The sequence below is a fragment of the Prionailurus bengalensis genome, chromosome B3 (genome assembly GCF_016509475.1).
Source record: "Prionailurus bengalensis isolate Pbe53 chromosome B3, Fcat_Pben_1.1_paternal_pri, whole genome shotgun sequence".
NCBI lineage: Eukaryota > Metazoa > Chordata > Mammalia > Carnivora > Felidae > Prionailurus > Prionailurus bengalensis.
Genome location: NC_057355.1, coordinates 53,230,433 through 53,253,566, shown reverse-complemented (window position 1 = coordinate 53,253,566; position 23,134 = coordinate 53,230,433). Strand labels below are relative to the sequence as shown.

General features: G+C 40.5%; 1 protein-coding gene across 1 annotated transcript in view; it reads right to left on the bottom strand.

Moving 5' to 3' along the window:
• Positions 1–23,134, bottom strand: part of LOC122468647 (aromatase) — a 39,957-nt gene that overhangs the window by 4,353 nt on the left and 12,470 nt on the right. The window contains exons 3-7 of the mRNA XM_043555430.1: positions 15,544–15,698; positions 8,589–8,765; positions 5,297–5,411; positions 1,158–1,272; positions 556–718 (exon numbers count right to left, since the gene is read on the bottom strand). Coding sequence (XP_043411365.1) covers positions 556–718; positions 1,158–1,272; positions 5,297–5,411; positions 8,589–8,765; positions 15,544–15,698 — 725 coding nt within the window. The remainder of the gene's footprint in view (positions 1–555; positions 719–1,157; positions 1,273–5,296; positions 5,412–8,588; positions 8,766–15,543; positions 15,699–23,134) is intronic.

Below are 23,134 nucleotides of genomic sequence, written 5' to 3'. Positions count from 1 at the left end.
CCACTGATTGTAAGTTCATTTGTGGACAGACTGCTTGAAACCCAGAAACACTGCTATAGATGACAGCCGTTTCCCTGGGTGAACTCACAAAAGCCTTTTGCCACTGATAAGGTAGGCAGAACATTGTATTTGGTCTTTAAGCAGATACCATGTATCATTAAGCAGACAAATACAACCATACAAATGTGTTTATGTGCAGGTTAAGAAAGACCTTGAAGAACACACAGTAAAGTATTAACAGTGGTTTCCCTGGGGAATGCAAATGAGGCTGGGGAGGAGAGTGGGAGGGATCAGGGAATGCCACTTTCTGCTTTTCTATATCTGTTATTTAAATTTTTTCAATGAGAATGCATTATTTTTATAATGAAAAAAACACACAGAAAGAACTACCTTTTCAACCTATCTGGCATAATCAAAGTGTGGCAAAATGGCTACTTTTATTGTTCTTTGGGTGGATTATAATATTTTGTTTGAAATCTGACACTTAGGACATAAAAAGCTGACATTTAGAAGGAATTATTTTCTAAGCTCTTTTATTATTTGACCAGTTCTTACCAACGACAGTCTGTATTTCCTTCATTATTGCCTCTTCAACCTTAGGGTGCTTTGCAATAAGAAAAAGCATAAAAAACACAGAGACAGACATGGTGTCTGGTGCTGCGATCAGCATTTCCAGTATGCATTGGTTCACATTCTCTTTTGTCAGGTCACCACGTTTCTGAACAATTGGAAGAAGGGGAAAAAATTGGAAAAGTGAATCAAAGCTTCAAAAAAGGAGGGGAAGATACAGTTAGGATCAAAAAACATCAACAAAATGAAGTCATAAATATTATGTCTCTGTAATTGACTATGGGCATTTTTCATAAAAATCTTCAGCCAAAGGTTAAAAATTTAACCAATTATCTGTGTGTTTGCTGTCTTTGGGCTCCCCCATTTTCATATTTTGTATTGTGCACACATGTAGTTTCAGTCTTAAAGGTCAGTCTTACCGGAATGTTGAATGAGTGGATTGTTTGGGTTATCATTATAGAAGTATTAGAGCAAATACTTAAAAGCATAAGTATGCAACAATTACAAGAGGGAATCTTTACACAGCCTATATACAAACAGTCATACACATATGTTACGTGGGAATTATGGTTAGTCTGGGTCAGTACCTCAGCAAAAATCAACTCAGTGGCAAAATCCATACAGTCTTCCAGTTTCTCTGCTGTGGAAATTCTGTGTCTTTTCTCTTCTATCAGAATTTCCATGGCATCTTTCAAATCCTTGCTAAAGAAAAAAAAAAAAAGAAAATATAATCTATTTGTACTTGGTTAAGACATCTAGGAAAACAGATTTATTTGCCATTTGTTTAAATAAAATTATGTGCTCAAGTTGAAGCCATTAGCACTAATAACTGAATTTAAACTTAATTCTTCATAAATATCCTTAAATTGCATATTCATTATACTTCATATTAAGGAACCAAATTTAGCTAAGATGTCTAGGTACTGGTAGCAAAATTAAGGCTGTAACCTCTAGTTAAATGTTAAAAGCTGGTCCCAAAATGGTCAATCCAATCATGTTTTCTGATCCTTGACTTGGCCAATGCAGTGTTTAAATTGAAAACCAAAACTGAAAAACAGTGAATGTCTTTAGTAAGGGCATGCGCTCTCCAGTTTGGCTACAGGTACCTTCACTTCCTGTTGACTTGTATCCACCCGGCCCACTTCTATTTGCCCAGCCCTGGGAATTACCGAGTTTGAGACTTTCTGTTCTAGCAAGAAAACACAGGTGATCAAGTATTATTCTTGATATTTCTTCTCAAACTTTCCAGTTTCTGTCACATAGTAAACATGAAGTAAATGCTTACTGACTGACTAGCTGCATAAGCATGTATAGTACATGCATTTTGACAGTGTGGTAGAGGGAAGAGCACTTTGGAAAGAGAGGGCCAGCTTCTAGTCTGGATTCTTCTCTTTTTATGGAACCTACTTTTAAGTCTCTTAAATCTCTTTTATTTTTTTTTTTTTACTAAAATTTTTTTTAATGTTTATTTTTGAGAGAGAGAGAGAGACAGAGTATGAGCAGGGGAGGGGCAGAGAGAGAGGGAGACACAGGATGCCAAGCAGGCTGCAGGCTCTGAGCTGTCAGCACAGACCCCAACATGGGGCTCAAACCCACGAACTGTGAGATCATGATCTGAGCCGAAGTCAGACAGCCAACCAACTGAGCCACCCAGGCACCCCTCTTATATCTCTTTTAAAGTGAAGAGCTCAGACTCAATGAACAGTAAGTCCATCTTAAGATCTAAATGCTGTTATTCTGGCCTTTGTCTTGAAGTGTATGTGTCCATGTGTAAGTGTATTGTTCCCCAACCTCAGGGAATGGTATTCTGCCTTACATTAAATATACAATAAATCTTTCTTTCAAATTCTTGTTGACATGGTCACCTGTACACCCTGTTGATGATGCTGACATAAATAGCTGTGTGTTTACTCCAGCTCAGCAGCAAAAGTAAAGGAAGATTCTTTAAGATCCCTCCCATTTTTAAAGTTTTTTTTTGGCATCTCAAAGAAGGTGTTTAAACATTTGAAGAGGTATTCTTCAGGCTAGTAGAGTAATTGTGTCATTCTAAATGAGGATGCCATCTATTGTGTATCTCTGTAAGTGTGCCTATAGATACACACATACCTCCAGATATACACCAAGGATATATTCACATTCATTTATTCATTCATCTACTAATCCATTTATTCAGCAATATTTTTTGAGCAACTCTTACAGACTAGAGACAGATATTCACTTAGTTGGTGAGCTATAAATGCTCATAGCATTCCTACCTGAGCAGTGGCCCCCAAATATTCTGGGAGTTGTTGAAATGCCCTTAGACTATGAATTCATAGAGAATTCCTTGATGGAACTGCATCCACTTCTGAACATATGCCTCCACCCGGGGCCAGAATCATGGGCCTGTGAATACCCTTTGGGATCCTTCTTATTCAGGTTAAAAGCTGACCAGCTTTTACATAAATGTAGGCATATGAATTTATATACCCTTAAAAATTAGGAGAATTGTGTTCAGTGACAGTTTTCAGGGAATAGGTAATCTCTGGCTTACAAGCATATATTAAAAGAATATATCTGTGAGTCTGTGGTTTGGCACTCTGAGAATATTTTGTGCCAAAACAAGGGTGGCTAGTTTATCAGTCCAGGCCACAGCACCTACCTAAGATATTCTGTGGTTAAAAAGCCTTAAACTTGCCAGAATAAGAAGTAGAAAACAATACTTCTGTAATTAAGATAAGCAGAAATATAAACTTGAATAAATAGGGATGGGAGTAGATGTCCTAGAATCCTTTCCATCAGTATATTTCTCAAAAGTATTGGCATGACAGAGAAAGACAAATATTACATAATCTAATTCATTTCTGTGGAAAAAGAGGCAAAGAAGGGGAGTGACATAAAGCATGCTAAAGGAAATAATAAGAGAATAATAAATTCATCTATATGTGGAATCTTAAAACAAAAAAACCCCATAGTTCTTAGATACAGAGAAGAAATTGGTGGCTACCAGAGGTGAGGGATAAAGGTGGGCAAAATGGATGAAGGGGGTGAAAAGGTACAAAGTTCTAGTTATAAAATAAATAAGTCATGGAGATGTAATGTACAACATGGTGACTATAGTTAAAAATACTGTATTGCATATTTGAAAGTTGCTAAGAGAATAGATCTTAAAAGTTTTTATCACAAGAAAAAAATTTTGTAACTAGATATAATGGTGATTATTTCACAACATATACAAATATTGAGTCTTTGTGTTGTATACCTGAAAGTAATATAATGTTATATGTCAATTATACCTCAATTTAAAAAAAAAGCACTGGCATTATTGTAATGGACATGGATGGGGGAGAAGATTAAAAGATTTCTCTAGGTCTTTACTGCTCCAGGACATAGGATATATAGATGAATACACTAACCATTGGCAAATATTACATAGAGAGGGAATGTTGCTGAGCTAATTTCTGTAGAAAACTATGAGAAACCATTATACAATTTCATGCAATATATTTCTATGGCTTGCTGGCCAAAACCAAAGCTAAACTAATAACCAGGAACTATGAAAAGAGACTCTTCAGACCGCTGGCAACTTTGACCATAGTGAAGAGGTGAATCCATTATCTCATTGATTCTAGTCACAAGAAGCTCTGGTGGAAGCTAAATGAAATGTATAAAGACCCAAGCATCTAAATCACCCACCTAATACTCATCAACCACATGAAACTATATAAAGCAACATCAAGTTGGCTTCCTCCCTAACATTGTTATTAAATTTAAATACACAAACAGGATAAAGTTGGGGCTTCAAACAAGTTTGGGAACTTTTAGAGATGGAGAATTTAGGATGGTTAGAGACATGTGGGGGAAGATCTGAACAAAAGGAAGGGGAACATATTTAGTGCCTTCTATGTGCCATCCTCTGTGTTAATTGCCCTACATATAGGATCTCATTAACCTATATCCCTACCCTGGAAGGTAGGTAATATTTTACTTTAAATAACTTCTCAAGGCCGTTTAGTTACTAAGTAGTAGAGACAGGATACAAACCAGGTATGTCTGCCTCTAGATCCCATGGGCTTTTCACTGGTGGTGAGAGAGGGCAGTGTTTAGTGGCTGGCTACTTACACTCTAAAAACCTACTGATTGGCCTATAGGCCATTGGGCACTCGTCCAGTTTTGAGCTAGCCTAGTCTATAACCAAAGCAAAGCCATTTAATGACCATTTCAGGATCCCCCAAAGATATAATATATATAACTAAAAAAAGAAAATCACACATTTCATTGAAGTTCATTATAGTCATTGTGAAAAAATTCTCTTGAGACTACGATCAATTCCTACAAGTTGAATTCTGTTAAATTTGTTCAGAAGTAACACGACTATAAAATGATCTTGTGTTTCCTTTTTCCAGATATGCAAAGGGAATTTTGACAGAGAATAATGGTAGGTTCAGCCAACCCTTTTCATCAACTCAAAATACACTGTGGTGTCCTACTTCCAGAGATGGGGCTCCCAGACCACCCACTTGGCCCCCTTGCTGAAAAGCTGCCTGGGCCAAAGTCTTCTCTTACTCTTTGGTCTGGCCATATGCAGCCAAATTGCTGTAAGAAGTGTTTCATCAGCAACTTAATCCACAGCTCCCTTGTGGGCTCTGAAGAGCAGACAGCTAGCTGAAGAGGCCAACAATAGCAAGGACACAACCCCAAATCAATCCAAACTCACTGATAAGTTTTCCAAACTTGTGTTACTTACACAGACTTTTCATATTTTCTGTATAGCCAAGAAATCTTAAAGAAGATGTCTGGTTTGAGAAGGAGAGCTTGCCACGCATCAAAATAACCCTGGATTTTAACCACAATGGCACTTTCTGGAAAAACAAAACAAAAGAGCAGAGTAGTTGAGCAAAAATGTGAGCCCAAGGAGGGTATTTTGAGAAGAGAAGATCCCTTGTATAGAGTCTTTTATCAGCCTGGGGTTCTAAAAAATTTTTTTTTCAACGTTTATTTATTTTTGGGACAGAGAGAGACAGAGCATGAACGGGGGAGGGGCAGAGAGACAGGGAGACACAGAATCGGAAACAGGCTCCAGGCTCTGAGCCATCAGCCCAGAGCCCAACGCGGGGCTCGAACTCCCGGACCGCGAGATCGTGACCTGGCTGAAGTCGGACGCTTAACCGACTGCGCCACCCAGGCGCCCCGTAGCCTGGGGTTCTAAGCTAGGCAAGGTCCCCACTTTCATTGGTGTTTCAGCCATGTGAATGCCACTAGTCAAATAAACATTAATTTATTCTGTTTGGCATCTAAATTAACAAAATTAAGTAGAGATGTGCCACCTTTCAAGTTCGTGTTAGAGACCTAACCTAGAATGTCACATGCCCTTCTTTGACTGAGTGTCCAACTCCTTCCTGTGTTTTTGGACAATGGGAAATAAGAGGGGCACGAGTAGATATGGCTGTCATTGGCCTCATTTCTGGCACCTGGGAGTGCAAAAAGCCATGCCACTTTCCTGTTTACATTTTGGTCCAGAGTATAGAATTCATCTTGGTATCTCTAATGTCTTGCCCTGAGCCTCATGCATAGTCAGCTTTTTTAAAATGTTTATTTATTTTTGAGAGAGAGAGAGAAAGAGAGAGAGAGAGAGAGAGAGAGAGAGAGAGAGAGAGAGAGACAGCGCATGAGTGGGGGAGAGGCAGAGAGAGAGAGGGAAACACAGAATCCAAAGTAGGCTCCAGGCTCTGAGCTGTCAGCACAGAGCCTGACATGGGGCTCGAACCCACCAACCATGAGATTATGACCTGAGCCAAACTGGGATGTTCAACCGAGCCACCCAGGTGCCCCCATAGTCAGCATTTAATGAATGTCCTTTAATTATATTGAATGCTAGGGGAAAGAAAACCTCTGCTTTTTCAAATTGTACAAAAAAGAAGGGGATAGAGATTTATTTTCAACCGCTAAATACCAGTCACCATGCAATGTGTTTTAAAAAAGAGACCTCATTTAATCCTTACAATCTTGTTTGGGGGCGGGGGGTGTCATCACTTTTTCAGATGAAGAAACTGCAGTGCATAGAAACTAGGAAGCTTGCCTAAAACCATACATCCAGTGTGATAGGCAGGTCCTTACGCTGGAGCCCGGTTCTATCTGACCTCAGAGCAATGTTCCTTCCTCTTTGTTGTACTGGCTCCCTCAGGCAAATTGAGAGTTTAACAAGGGTGGTGTGTGGAGAAGAGGAACAAACATAACTCTGCATGGATTTTGCAGGTTCCTAGCATCACAGCCCATATCCCTAGGCTAACCTATCCCTAGGTTTACAATTCCTTTTACTTCATCCTTCCTAAGAACCAAGGCTAACAGGGAACTATGAAGCAGGGACTTATAAAATATGCACTTGCCTAACCTTAGGAGAGACGCATGTAGGACAGGCCAGCTGGGATTAGAGGGGATGGATCAGGCAAGGGGTGTGACTGAAAATAGAGTGAATGGGGCTCCCATCCAAATGACAGTCAGATGAGGTGTCTATGACTCTTGAAGGGAGTATAAAGAGCAGGGGACGTGGGCAAGCAGAGCTGGAGAAGAGAAAAGGAAGGCTTATAACTTATCTGCTGGTCCAAATGTGGCAAAGTAGGCAGCAGGTGTTATAGCTCAGCTGGTTTTGGCAAGTGTTAAAAGTAGGCCCCGGGGTCGCCTGGGTGGCTCAGTCGGTTAAGCGGCTGACTTTGGCTCAGGTCATGGTCTCACAGTTCATGAGTTCAAGCCCTGTGTTGGGCTCTGTGCTGACAGCTCAGAGCCTATAGCCTGCTTCACATTCTGTCTCTCCGTCTCTCCCTGCCCCTCCCTCGCTCACACTCTGTCTCTCTCTCTCAAAAATAAATTTAAAAAAACACAAAAATTTTTTTTTAAGTTGGCCCTGTTCTCATGCCTGTGATGCTCTTCTCTCAAATCTGGATGAGGCTCATGGTCTCATTTAACATTTAGGCTTATGTTCTGGTGTCCTCTCTGCACAGGCCTCTCTGGACAACCCTCTCTGTAATAGCCACATATGCTTCCGCCATGGTACCTACTTCTTCACTTTCTAGCCCCTTGCTCTGTTTCTTCTTCAAGACTCCTATTATTTCCTGATTCATTATTAGATATTTACTTGTTTACTGTTTATACTGGCACTGAGATGTGAGCTCCTTGAAGGCGAGGACTTTATCTGTCTTGTTTACCTCTCTATCCCCAGAACCTAGAACAGTGCCTGGCAGAAAATAGGCAATTTACAAATATTTTTTGAATGAATGCATGAATCAATGAATATACTAGAAATTCAGGAAAAATTACATTAAGCTGGACAACAGCATAATGGAATTAGCCCAACTGATTAATGTTTATTTTTGATGGTGATAGAGTTGCATGTATGTGTTTTAATATTTGTTTCTGAAGTACAGTGAAGAGAGTAGCTTTTTGAGTGAAACAACTTTCCAGAGTTGTTATCAATGCTAAATGACAAACTATGTGTAGAGCAACTTTTTATAGTAGATATTAAATTAATGGTAGCTATTTTCATCATTTCCAGCAGCAGCAGCAGCAGCAGCTCTAGCACCATTATCATCCTATAGACAGAGTCAAAGTTTTCATGCTTAGTAGCTTCGAGGGAGGAGTGTGTATGTATATTTATGTATATATGTATGTGTATGTGTGTATTTGTGTGTGTGTGTGCACACACGTGCATGCCCAAAAGAGTGGTTGGCAATGGTTAAATATACCAGTTTGATTGGTGGTAGGGTACATTAATGACCAAATGAACTGGTCACACTTGTTAAGTTTTGACTATGGATAGAATCATATTTCCCAGAGCAATGAAGAGCGATCAAAAGAGGAGATGGCCCCTACTTACAGAAACTTATCTTATAAATGAACATGGCACACACTAGGAAAAAAAAATCTTAAGAAAACTTAGAGATGTTTAAATAAGAGCAATGTAAAAAACAGCATATCTTTCCTTGAGTCTGTTTTCCCCTTCATCTCCATGTTCAATAAAAGGCAGAATGTCAGTTCTCAAATACCGTCCAGTGGGATCCCCAGGAAGAGCATGTTAGAGGTGTCTAGCATGATGCGCCTCATGAGGGTCAACACGTCGATGTAACCCAGTTCGTTGGTGACCTCCTCCAACCTGTCCAGATGTGTTATGACGGATTCAACACAAATTGTCACCATGCGCACGAGTCCAGGGCCAGACAGAGCTGAGGGGAACACATCAGAGAGTGAGCCACCATGAACTCAGGGGGCATACATAATCAGGATATTTTGGCCTTTTATGTTCAGGGTTTAACTGTACATAATTTTTTTTCAGTAACTAGGTTGAAATTTTCATGTTCTTTTTTAAAATACTTTTCTGCATTCTCCTGATTTTCTACAAGCATGCATCACCTTCATGGTTAAAAATAAATGAAAGAATGTATGGGAGAACCTGGGTGGCTCAGTCGGTTACATGTCTGACTCTTGATTTTGGCTCAGGTCATAATCTCATGATTTGTGAGATCCAGCCCCACGTTGAGCTCTGTGCTGACGGCATGTGGCCTGCTTGGGACTCTCTCTCTCTCTGTCTCTCTGCCCCTCTACCACTTGCTCTCTCTCTCTCTCTCAAAATAAATAAATAAACATTAAAAATTTTTTTAAATGAATGGATGCACGAAAACCTTATTTTAAACAAAATATTCAAAATTAAACTTTTCTTCATGTTATTGCAAATCATTTGTGATATTGCAATTGAAAAATTTGGTATTGTGGTCATTAATCACAAATCAGTGGTTTTCCGTATTTATTATATATATCTCCCTCTAAGGAAGGTTTGGATTTGGCCAGGGTGATATTTATTTTATGTTTCAACAGGTGGCAGGGTACTGTTCTAGAACTATGCCAATTGGACCTTAACTATTTGATCTAAAGTGCTTCCTGTTAATTGTGGTTTATATGTTGACAATGCTAGTCTTATAAATTACCAAAAGTGTTCTTCTCTTAATTTTGATTTCTCTTCAAATGACTTCTAGATTTGTTTTACTCAATGAACATCATGACAGCTAAGCACCAGTCTTCCTCACTGGCTGGGATTTCTTTAAGGGCAGTGACAGCCTTCTATTAGCACTGTCCTTCAAGTCCACACAGTACATGGTAGCCTTCAAATCATATTGGTCAAATAGAGGAATGAATGAATGAATGAATGAATGAGTGAATGAAAGAGTGGGTGAATAGTTGAGTGAAGACAGGTGGTGTGAATTGGCTCTGCCTACCAGCTAGTGGATCCTGGTGGTAGGTCATCTATTCAGAGAATTTAACACTTGAAGCCCCCCTTTGTCTCTTTTGCTCTAAGTTTCTTCAAGCTTTCTTTATGCGTAGTATCTCCTATTTATATCTTTTATTATTCAGACTTGCTGTTAAAGTCAGAGCCCTTGAAATGCAATGAAAAATCCTGGGGAAATTTGTATCCATAATTCTCTCTTAAAAAAAAAAAAAAAAAGGCTCCTGGGTGGCTCAGTAAGCTGAGTGTCCTACTCTTGATTTCAGCTCCAGTCATGAACCCAGGGTCATGGGATTGAGAACCGTGCTGGGCATGGAGCCTGTTTGAAATTCTTCCCCCTCCTCTCTTTCTCTCTTTCTGTCTCTCTCTGCCCCTCCCCCCACTCATGTACTCTCTGTCTCTAAAATAAAATTTAAAAATATTAAAAAAAAAATCAGTTGCACAACAGAAGCTTCTGCAGCAGACTTTGCAAATAAGCAAGGAAGCCTGGTAAGCAATTGTAGATTCATAAAATTTATACTTATGGATGAAAAAGAAGGTTGGGGGTGCCTGGGTGGCCCAGTTAAGCATCCGACTTCGGCTCAGGTCACAATCTTATGGTTTATGAGTTCAGGCCCTGCATTTGGCTCTGTGCTGACAGCTCAGAGCCTGAAGTCTGCTTTGCTTTATGTGTCTTCCCTCCCCCAGTCACACTGTGTCTGTATGTCTCTCTCTCTCAAAAATAGACATTAAAAAAATTAAAAATAAATAAATACAAAAGAAGGTTGGGTTGGTAGCATACTTTCTGACTGTAGGAAATACTTGGCAGATATGAAAGGTCAGCATGTTGTTCTTTGGGTGATTATCACATTCACAAGTGAGACAAATGATTTCTGAATGACTCAGCCCTTTGTGTGGAGCAGTTGACTTCAAATATCACTGGTGGTTTTCTCCCAGATAGATGTTGATTTGCCTCTACATCCAAGAGCTTAAAGCCACATTTCAAATATATAAGCAAAATGTAATATCATTGCTTATAGTCAGTGGTATGATGTAGACATTATTTTTATTTTTAAGTATTTTAAAATGTTTATTTATTTATTTTGGGAGAGAGAGTGCAAATGGGAGAGGGGCGGAGAGAAAGGAAGGGAGAGAATCCCAAGCAGGCACCGTGCTGTCAGCACAGAGCCCGATGCAGGGCTTGATCTCACAAACTGTGAGATCATGACCCGAGCCGAAATCAAGAGTCGGATGCTCAACCGACTGAGCCACCCAGGTGCCCAAACTTTAATTTTTTAAATGTGCTAAAAAGTACTGAATCTTATCCAGGTTAAACAAAAGTGAGCAAGAAATCAGCATAATTCTGTCACTATGGACAACTCTCTTGGCAGTTTCAGGAAACACAGGCTATTTTTTGCCCCTCAACCTTCATCTCTCCAGGATGGGCCATTGCCTGGGCTGCACTTCACTACTTCTCCATAGATATGTCCAGGGGGTCAATGCCTTCCTTAATGTTACTACTTAGATACCAAAATTACTCCCAAATTTCTGCTATATCAGGAAAACTAACGAGAAGTGTGACTCTAAAAGGAGATTCATCCTTTTAGAGTTTGGGACTCTAACAGATTATTAAAAATGTCAGACACAACAGTGAACTTTTCATAAGCAATTCAGCCTCTATTTTTGGCATTTCATCTGGGGAATTTTGTAATGTTTTTTATTAGACAATCTGATCTTTTATATACAGGGCTTATCTAAAAATATGTCATAAGGATTGTTTTGATTGCTTTCCAAGTGCTATAGATTCTACTCTTTTAACATCTCTTACACTGATGACTTCCCTTCTGCACACCCTTTATCACTACAGTAGCTCCCAACATCTTTCACTGTTCACAGTCATGCCTCCTGTCAATTAAACGTTCATTCTGCTACCAGAGGAATTTTTGTAAAACACAAATATGTTCATGTCATTCTGCTTAAAATCTTAAATGATTTACTGTAGCTTTCAGAATAAGCTCAGTTCAGTGCCTTCCCCTGGGCCTCATGCCTACATGGATCTATGCCAGGTACAAGGGCCTGCTTACAGTTCCCTGGACATACAGTGCTGATCTACCCTTCCCTGTTTTGGAGTATCCTGTTCTTTCCTTCTGTGGAATGTGTCCTCATCAAACTTTCTTAATTTAGGTAGCTTTTACCTTCTTTCAAAACTTATCATAAGCATCCATTCCTCAAAAAGCCACCCATGACCCCTCAGTGTACTTTAATGGACCAATTTTTTCTGTGCTCTGTGGTGCTGTGCACACAACTCTAGCATAACACATCACCTAGGATGATATTTGGTGATATATTGATCTGCCACTCTGCTCCTCCCCCCTCATTATAAATTCCTTGGGGGCATGAACCATGTATTGACTAACATCATATTCTGGGCACCTAGTTCAATGATGAGACAACAGTAGTTTGTTAAACAAATGGATGAGTTTAGAAAATTCTGTTAATTAAAAACAATTTTTAGGGGTGCCTGGGTGGCTCAGTTGGTTAAGCATCCGACTTTGGCTCAGGTCATGATCTCACGGTTCATGAGTTCGAGCCCCGCATTGGGCTCTGTGCTGACAGCTCAGAGCCTGGAGCCTGCTTCAGATTCTGTCTCCCTCTCTCTGACCCTCCCCTGTTCATACTCTGTCTCTCTCTGTCTCAAAAATAAATAAACATTAAAAAAAATTAAAAAAAATTTTTTTAATTCTAATAATTTTGGGGGCACCTAGGTGGTTCAGTTGGTTAAGCGTCTGACTTCAGCTCAGGTCATGATCTCACAGTCCATGAGTTCGAGCACCACTTCAGGCTCTGTGCTGTCAGTTCAGAGCCTGGAACCTGCTTTGCTTTCTGTGTCTCCCTCTCTCTTTGCCCCTCCCCCACTCATGCTCTGTCTCCGTCAAAAAAATGAATAAATGTTAAAAAAATTTAAATTCTATTAATTTTTGCATGGCAAGGTAAACCATGTTGGTACGTGAGAGTTAATTGCTCCTAAATACTAGTTCACATATTTCTAATGCACCTGGGCCAAACAGCAAAGTAAAATAAAACTTACATTTCAAATCTTGTCATTTGCAGCAACATGGATGGACCTAGAGGGCATTACGCTAAATGAGGTAAGTCAGAGAGAAAAAGACAAATGCCACATGATTTCACTTTATATGGAATATAAAGAACAATACAAATGAACAGACAAACAAAAAGTAACAGACCCAAATACAGAGAACAAACTGGTGGTTGCTAGAAGTGAGAGGGGGTGGGGATGGGTGAAATAGGTGAAGGGGATGAAGAGGTACAAACTTCCAGTTATAAAATAAGTAAGTCATGGAGATATAATGTACAGCATAGGGAATATAGTCAATAATATTGTCACATCTTTGTATTGTGACTACACTTATCGTGGGGAGCATTTCATAACATATATAATTGTTGAATCACTAAGTCATATACCTAAAACTAGTATAATATTGTATGTCAACTATACTTCAACAAAACAAACAAAAACCCCCCACATTTCTATAGGGTCTTACAGCATTATTTCACTTATTCATCACAATAACTCTAGAATTAATATTCTGTGGTATCACCTTTTGTGGAGAAAGAAACGGAAGCTCAGAGAGGTTGAATGACTTGTCCAAGGTCACATAGCTAGTAAAGTGGCAGAGCTAGGACTTGGACCCACCATTTATAATCCTGAGTCCTATACTCTTTCCATTAATCCAGTCTGCAGTTTTGTAAGGTATCAGAGTATTGAACTGCCCAACACAAGTGACAGGCAGGGTAATAGCCCCCTAAAGCTTCTCAGGTGCTAATCCCTGGAACCTATTAATATGTCACCTTACATGGAAAAAGGGACTTGGCCCATATGATTCGAGTTGAGGAATCGGTGGGGAGATTACTGTGGATTATCTGGGTGGGCCCAACCTAATTACATGGGTCCTCAAAAGCAAAGAACCTTTTCTAGCAGCCTTTAGAATCAGAAAGTGATGTGATAAAAGAAGGATGGTCTAGGAGATGTGATATAAAAAGGACTCAACCTGCTGTTGCTAGCTTTGAAGACAGAGGAAGGAGCCACAGGCCAAGGGATGCAGGTGGCCTCTGAAGCTGGAAAAGACAAAGAAACAGGTTCTCCTCTGGAGCTTCCAGAAACACAGCCCAGCCAACGCCTCGATTTTAGTCCATTGAGACCTATGTCAAACTTTTTATCTATAGAACTATAAGATAACTGATATGTTGTTTTAAGTCATTAAGTTTGTGGCAATTTGTTACAGCAGCAATAGGAGACAAATACAGTGGAGTCCACGATAGAGTTGTACCGAGTCTTGGTGATGGACAACTCTGTAGAGGGAATCAGTGCTCAACCGGGATAGGCATAGATTCTCCCTATCTCAGCAGCACATGGGAGGCATCCAGGTTCACTACAGAGGCTGGCTAGAGGGAAGAATATTGATGGTGGAAGGTCAGACATAAAATCTATCTAGCCCCGTATTCTATCACTGAAAATGGTTCCAGGACATGATTATCTTCATTGATGTTGATGTCAAAGACTGGTCATGTATATTCCCCAACCTCTTCATTTCCAGCAAGATATAGTAAAGGGGAAAATCACTAGATAAGGAGACTTGGGGTGGGGTCTCTGCTTATCTATTACTTACTATGTTGCCTGGGCAAAAATCGCAACCTTTCTAGGACTGTATTTTCTCAACTGTAAAATTCAGAGGCTTAACAAGATGACATATACAGTCCTTCCTAGTTCTACAATTCTCTAAGTTTTATTCACAAACTGTTTTCTGTTAAAACATCTGGAATGTTAGTCAGTGATCTAGCAAGCACATTGTTTGGCTGTGTTTAAATCAAACATGTGACTGACACACTACATTCTTACTAAATTTTTTTTTTAACGTAAGCTCTATGCCCAGCATGGAGCCCAATGTGGGTCTTGAACTCACAACCCTGAGATCAAGTCTCCAGACACTTAACCAACTGAGCCACCTAGGTGCCTACACACTAAATTCTTTTTTTTAAGTTTATTTATTTATTTATTTATTTATTTATTTATTCATTCATTCATTCATTCATTCTTAAAGTTTATTTATTTTTGAGAATGAGCATGTGTGCATGCCTTTGCATGCATGATGTGCATGAGCACTCAGTGGGTGGTGTAGGGATGGTGGAGAGGGACAGAGAGAGAGACAGAATCCCAAGCAGACTTCCTGCTGTCAGGGTGGAGCCTGAGGGGAGACTCAGCCCCACGAACTGTGAGATCATGACCTGAGCCCAAATCAAGAGTTGGACACCTAACTGACTGAGCCACCCCTTCCACACTAAATTCTTAATTGAAATGATCCTAAGTGTAGAGCTCCATCTCTTCTTCATGTCTATGAAATTGCTTTGTGCATCAACAAGAAGAACAGAATTTGTGGTGGTTAAAAATGCAGGCTCTGGGGTTGTCTCCTGGGCCACTCTTTACTAATATTGGGACCTTTGGGTAAGTTACTTCACCTATGTAAACTTCAGTTTTCCCATTTGTAAAATGTAGGTGATAAGAGTGTGTACCACATGGGGTTGCTGTGGGATTAAAATATCAAGTGCTTAGAACAGTTCCTACCATATCTTATTATTTCAAAATAAGTGAAGTGGCAAAATTTAAATTCCAAAATAGTGGGCACATTTTTAGACAAAAGAGCAGAATGTAGCCAGCACCTGATTACCTTTTGTAAAGAAAGGTCGAACAGCTTTCCAGAGGGTTGGATTGTTGTTAAATATGATGCCATTTTCATGCATGCCGATGCACTGCAACCCAAGTTTGCTGCCGAATCGGGAGCTGTAGTGACTGTGTTTCATTACATGGAACATACTTGAGGACCTGCAGAGACAGCAAACCTTAGTGTGAATTTGTAAGGGTTAAGAGAACTCATCGTGATGATTTTGATACCAGGTGACTCTCTTAGCAAATGCATGTTGATCTAAATGCAGTGCATTCTAGAATTCGTATTGAATAAACACTTCTGTTAGTGCAAGAACATCCCTCTCCAGTCGAAATACTTCTACCTCCTGACACCCTGCTTGAGCACCACGAAAGATAGAACACACACACACATACACACACACACACACACCATTCTTTATTTCCCTCTTTTCTAATTCCAAGTCATTAAAATACTACCCACAACTGGGATCAGAGCTGCAAGGCTTTGAGAAGCCAAGCCCTCCACTCCACCAGAGGGTCCTGAGAGCCTCCAGCCCCACTCCAGACAGCACCACCCTCTACAGGAGTGAGTCTCGGAATCCAGAGTTCCTGGAATTGCTGATGTCATCTTCATTTGGAACCAGTAGTCTGGCCTTGTACCATCTATCCCCAGAGTCTCTCATCAGGCCTGGACCCTCCGGTGGGTATCATTCTGGGCTTGAAGGACACCTCCTGGTCACTCCAGGCTCTGCACTTAGCTGGCTGGGCTGGGCCTTGACAGCTGTCTGTGGTGGTGACAGCAGCTATCCTGGGGCTCTGCATTCCATCCTGACTCATCAAGGTCTCCAGGGTCACAGAGTTCTCTCAGGATATAGGACATGGTGAGCCATTAGATAGCCCTTGAGGTAGCAGCACTGGGACCTTGCCAACAGGCTTCCTTCCCTGAACTTCTCAGCTCCTCCTCACTGTTTTGCCTCCATTCTGCACCACCGCCCCGCCCCCCCCCCACCCTCAGTTTTTTTTTTTTTCAGAATCAAACTATCTTTCTTTTTCTTCTTTTTTTTAAATAGGAAATTTATTGTCAAATTGGTTTCCATACAACACGCAGTGCTCATCCCAACAGGTGCCCTCAATACCCATAACCCACTTTCTCCTCCCTCCCACCCCCCATCAACCCTCAGTTTATTCTCAGTTTTTAAGAGTCTCTTATGGTTTGGCTCCCTCCCTCTCTAACTGTTTTTTTTTTTTCTTCACCTCCCCCATGGTCTTCTGTTAAGTTTCTCAGGATCCACATAAGAGTGAAAACATATGGTATCTGTCTTTCTCTGTATGACTTATTTCACTTAGCATCACACTCTCCAGTTCCATCCACGTTGCTACTAAAGGCCATATTTCATTCTTTCTCATTGCCAAGTAGTATTCTATTGTGTATATAAACCACAATTTCTTTATCCATTCATCAGTTGATGGACATTTAGGCTCTTTCCACAATTTGGCTATTGTTGAAAGTGCTGCTATAAACATTGGGGTATGAGTGCCCCTATGCATCAGCACTCCTGTATCCCTTGGGTAAATTCCTAGCAGTGCTATTGCTGGGTCATAGGGTAGTTCTATTTTTAATTTCTTGAGGAACCTCCACACTGTTTTCCAGACCTGTGCTCAGTTTTAAGTCCTGGGAGGAACTAGGAAGGAGAAAGCAGTTCCTTCTTCCTCTCCCCTCTCCACCATTTCTTCTTCTAGGAGCTGCTCCCTTCCCCCCACATCCCAGGGGTCAATTTGGGCATGATGAGGCACTTAGAGTTATGAAATGTTATAAAATTCTAGCTTAAGAAGTTCTAGAAGCCTGCACACATGAGGAGAATATTATCTTCTTAGGATAGCAGTACAGAATTCTTCTGCAGGGAGAGACCAACTCACCTTGTTGAGATGTTTTGTTAAGACTGCTTAGAAGTTATCCTGTGGCATTGGAAGGATAAATGGATAATTTAAGTCATTTAATAATCAACAGGATAAAGGATAAGAGGATAATTGTGCTCTTCAGTATAAATGGTAGGTGGGTTTACTGCAGGGTATACTTGCAGCTAGCAGCATGGGGAGGGAGAGGGAAGAGAGCTGAGATGAATGCTACAGAGTGCAGATTTGGGGAGGAGAGGACTCCTGGCTCAGTGCTCAGAAAAAGAAGTCTGCTGGGAATTTATGAAGTTGAGAATTGTGGGGTGGATGGAATAAATTCATTTTTCATCTGCCAAGAGAGAAATTAAGAAACACTACAGGTGACTGCACTTCCTATGGCAAGAGGCTTTGGCTGGAAAAGAGGTTCATGCAGGGCCCAGAGGGAAACAGGCTAGCTGGACAAAGGCTGAGTGACAGCTGAGGCCACGGACCACATGGGTCAGAAACTGGAACTCCAACATGGCACGTGCTCATAAACTAGGTGGCTACCCTTCATATGCTGAGCAAAAGGACATTACATGAAGACAGGCAGGATAGTGTTTGTTGGAGAATAGAGAAGATAATAAGCAGGACATGTGGTGCTTGTATGTCTATTATTTTCATAAATGCCAATATCACATTGTAGGCATAGACCAGACACAAATACCACTCACTTGGAAAAATCAAATGAGATTATCTGAAGGATATGGAAGAAAGTCTGTACAGTGAGGATAAGAGGCAGACAAACAGTGCAGGAGGTGGGAGTGCAGGCAGCTAGACCCCAAAATTCTCACTGACGGGGTACATGGTCTTGGTTGAGTGAGTGAGTGAGGAAAGAGAGGTCATATGTCAGCCACCTCCGTCCAAGGCCCAGCCTTTCCATACATAAGGCTGGAGCATGCCGCCTCTGAGGCCTGGGGCCCTCAGACATCCCTGCACTGCTGAGTGGACAATAAGAACACAGAGTACACAGAGGACCACAGAGGCTGTGCTTAGCCCCAAAGTCTCATTTATTGTCCTCTTCCTCCCTACGCTAACAAAGCATGTTCCAAGTACATACATTACCCAGACTCCTCTGAGGGGGCATGATAACAGGCTCTTCAGATTACAAGGTCACGGTATTTATATGTGGATGACACGGCCAAATGCAAATTCCCCTTAGTAAATTGTCAACATAAGCAGATTTACTTCTCTCCATATATATTTTCAGCAACTTCAAAAATTTTCCACTTAAGTATACTCAAATTGATAGCCATTTTTCTTGGAGATAGGGAGAAAAGGGGAGCAGGGCTTGGGAATTAAAAAGAGGGGCCAACTGGTTAGCAGAGAAGGAGTAGAGGTTTTCTGTGGTGCAACTATGGGAGGCAATGAAGAAAGCTGAGGCAGGGTACACTGTCATTAGTCTGACTTTTGGCCATGTTTACTATACTGGAGCCAGGCCATGTATCCATGTAGCCTACCTGTGTATGCTCTGCTGGGGATCACGGGCAGAGCTCAAGTGACATAATCCTTGACTTTGGGTCTTGGGAACTAAACTGCCCAGGTCTGCTAGGTAAGTTGAAATAGACCCCCCAGAGTTTTTTTCACCTAAGGATTATAAGCTACCCCATGTCTCTGAGACCAGAGAGGAGTTCAGAGGCAGAGATCATAAAATTAGGACTAAACATTTGAGCAGAGGAATCGCAAGAGAATATTATTGCAAGAAAGCAAAATATATTTATAAACATCTGTCTGATATTGCCAAGGGGGGAGAACCTGGGCATTTTCTGGTGTGGGAGAGAGAGAAAGAGAGAAGAGAAAGTAGCAGCATAGTGCCCAATTGTGCAAATTCAAGATACGTAAAATATCATCAGTGTTTTAGACGCCATTATTATTTTTGGTGAACTTAATATTTATACAAGTTTTCATGTGTTCATTGCAACTTTGGTTCTTCCTCCCCACTTCTCCACTGAAATTTTGTTTCTCAGCTGCAAATTCTCCTCCTCTGCAGTGTTTCTGAGCACATAACCCTCAAAGATGGGGAGTGGTGATTATAGTATGTGCACTGGGCTGCAGTGACCATCTTACCACTTGCTTCTCCTTCTTAAAGTTGATACTTGGCTCCTAGAAGGATGAGTGTGCCTTAACTAGGTTGTTCAATTAATGCCTGTGAAAACACATTCCCAAGAAGACATTGGGCCAAAGGCACTGTGCTCTGGCTGAGTAGTGGGCTAAGTATTAGCCAAACCTTCACATTTGTGATGGTTCCATAGTCCTATTTAAATTTTAAAAGAAAGGCCCTGAAATGGTGGCATTGTCAGGAAATGAAAACATAATTATTATATGAATAAATTGTCTACTAGATTATTTCTTTCAAGGAAAAACATCTTATTTTCAAATCAAAACACTCTCTATTAAGTCAAATATTCTCTTGATTTAATTCCAGATATTATTCATCAAGTGATCCCAAGTTTTGTACAAGTATTTCTCTTCCTAGCAACAAAAATAAAAACAAAAATACAGATGCTTCTCTTTGTATTCCAGGGAATTAATTTGACTGACAAACAGCTAAAATTTTTTCCTGTATAGAGAAGTCATGCTTTGAGAGGGCTGAAAAGATTATTAATAGGTTTTAGGACTTTAGCTTCTCTCACCTTCCCCTACCTTATTCTGTAAGTACAGCAGAAAGTAAGTAATTTGTATATTCTTTATTCACAAATTTGTATCTAAGAACTTTAAGCCTAGAGGTAAAGCAGAGCGCTATTCTTTCTGTTCTGACCCCTAGAGCTTTTATATACTGCTTTAACCACATTAGCATGGCCACTTACTTTGAGAAATTAGTAATCGATTTTTAAAAAAGAAACAAGAAACCCCAAACTTAAACCCAACTAAATGTGCATTACTTAATAAAGAGCTAAGTTTAAAAATAAATGTGTTCTTTAGGGGGCGCCAACATCTCAGTTATTTCGAGTCAGAGGCTCCGACTTGGCAAGGGACAAAGCTGTCAAGACAGAAGTGATACACAGTGAGAGTGAAGAGTGACCGGCTGCCGGTGAGCAATTTAAAACAAACTTTTTTCAAAAGTAGGTTGGCTTTATATAACCAGAGTAAATTGGGAAAGTGAAGAAATAAAGTTTAGTGAAGAACTAGGGACCCCAGCCCAGAGCACACAGGGTGGTCATGAAAATAGCAGAGACCATGCTCCAGCCTTGTGGGCCAGCCTATAACATCAGTTGAAGGAGATGTTATATTGACTGGGGGAGTAAAGATTTCCTACCACTGAAGAGAGACCAGGTGAGTCCCCAAGCTCAGAAGGGTAGTGTAAATTGCATGGTAACTGGGGTCATTATTTCTTTTAAAAATTTTTTTAACGTTTATTTATTTTTGAGAGACAGAGAGACAGAGCATGAGCAGGGGAGGGGCAGAGAGAGAGGGAGACACAGAATCTGAAGCAGGCTCCAGGCTCCGAGCTGTCAGCATAGAGTCCGATCCAGGGCTTGAACTCACGTACTGCAAGATCATGACCTGAGCCAAAGTCGGTCGCTTAACTGACTGAGCCACCAAGGCGCCCCTGGAGTCATTATTTATTTCCTTCCTTCCTTCCTTCCTTCCTTCCTTCCTTCCTTCCTTCCTTCCTTATTTGAGTATAGTTGACACACAGTGTTACATTAGTTTTTAGGTGTACAACACAGTGATTCAACACATTTATACATTATGCTGTGCTTACCACAGTGTAGCTACCATCTGTCACCATACAATGCTATTACAATACCAGTACTGTACTCCCTATACTGTACCTTTCATCCTTGTGATTTATTCGTTCCATAATTGGAAGCCTGTTTGTCCTATTCCCCTTCATTGTTCTACTTTAAACATGACTGAAGTCAAAAGACAGCACCAAAGATGGCAAACCTATTGTCTATTCAAAATGAAAAGTAGCCAGGAAATAAGTTATTAGGTAGTGAAGAGGAAGCCACTTTTCAGTTCTGAATTTAAAGGACTCACATAGGGGATCCTGGATGGATCAGTCGGTGGAACATGCGACTCTTGATCTCAGGGTTGTGAGTTCAAGACCCATGTTGGGTGTAGAGATTACTTAAAAATACAACCTTCAAAAAAAAAAAAAAAGGACTCACACATCTGTGGCCAGGCTCAAGAGTGATGAGTACTAGAAATAAATATGGAGGAGAAAATTAATGGAATAATTGGTACCAAACATTTAAAAACACTTGCCCATATAGACCTGTTTTGTGCCTGAGACTTAGTCTCTGTTGATCCCATTACCTTCCCCTTGTCCTTTGCCCCTCTAATATCCTCACATACCCAGCTAAATACTGGAGTCACTGCAAGAGGAAAACAATCTTTATAATAGAGAGATCTGACTGTAACTACCCTATCCAAGTGATCACATTTAGCATCCCTAATAGTGGGACAACTTTTCCTTGTCTCCTGATGTGATGCAATATGAAGTGCCTAGCCCTACCAAGGAGGTATTATTACAAAAATGTTTAACCTGAATGAAACTGAGACATAATTTTCAGTTTAGGGTGTCTGGGTGGCTCACTTGGTTGAGGGTCCAACTTTTGATTTCGGCTCATATCATGATCCCAGGGTTGTGAGATTGAGCACTGTGTAAGGCTCCACGCTGGGTGTGGAGCTTTCTTGGGTCTCTCTCTCTCTCTCTCTCTCTCTCTCTCTTCTCTTTCCACCTCCCTCTCCTGCTCGCACTCTATCTCTCTAAAAAAATTCATAATTTTCAGTTTATGAGAAACACATGGAGTAGAGGACTATGTTAAGCGACATCATAATGTAAAGAGAGAAATTCAGAAATGTGAAACACATTCTATAAGACAGTTGGCCTGGTCTCTTCAAGAGGTCAATGTCATGGGGGCAAGGAATGGGAAGACTGTTCTTTCAACTTCCCTATTCATTTAAACATTTTCTTAATAGAAAGTTGGAAAAAACATTTTGTTGTCAATCATTAAAATCACTCTCTTCCATGCATCCTCAACTCCCTTGACCCTCTCCTTACTTTGTCATAGTTGCCTGGTAAAATCTTTTACCCCTGGTAAAACCTTACCCCTGGCTAAATCCAACTCTTAGCTTACTCTGTGCTTGTTCCTGGGAGCTGAATGTGGCTGGGAAAAAAAAACCACACATGCACACGTACACACACACACACACACACACACACACACACACACTGACAAATTCCAGTTAAATTCAAGTGGGCCCTTAGCGCAGCTGGCAATTCTACTACATTTCCCCAGTCGATTCACACTTACTGTTCTAGATGACTATTAAATCCTGCCTCCTCTCTCCTCAAACATTCTACTTCCCAGTCTTAGGTATGTATGTATGTATGTATGTATGTATGTATGTATGTATGTATATATTCACTGAGGAAAAAGAAGAATCTCTGCAAGCTCCAACTACTAGGATCTGTGCTCATATATTCAAACTTCTCAAACTTACTGTAGATGAACATTCATGTCCCTATTCAACGCCAACTCCACCTGTCACCTGTACCCCCTTTCACATTTCACCTAGCACACCCCTTTCTCTTCCATCAACAATTTTGCTTTATAATCCATCATTGCCATCATAACACACATGTTGTGATTTCTCCTCTCTTAACAAAAACTCCTTGGACTATATATCTCTTTATATTTCTTTGTTCCGTTTCTCTGCTGCCTTTATGA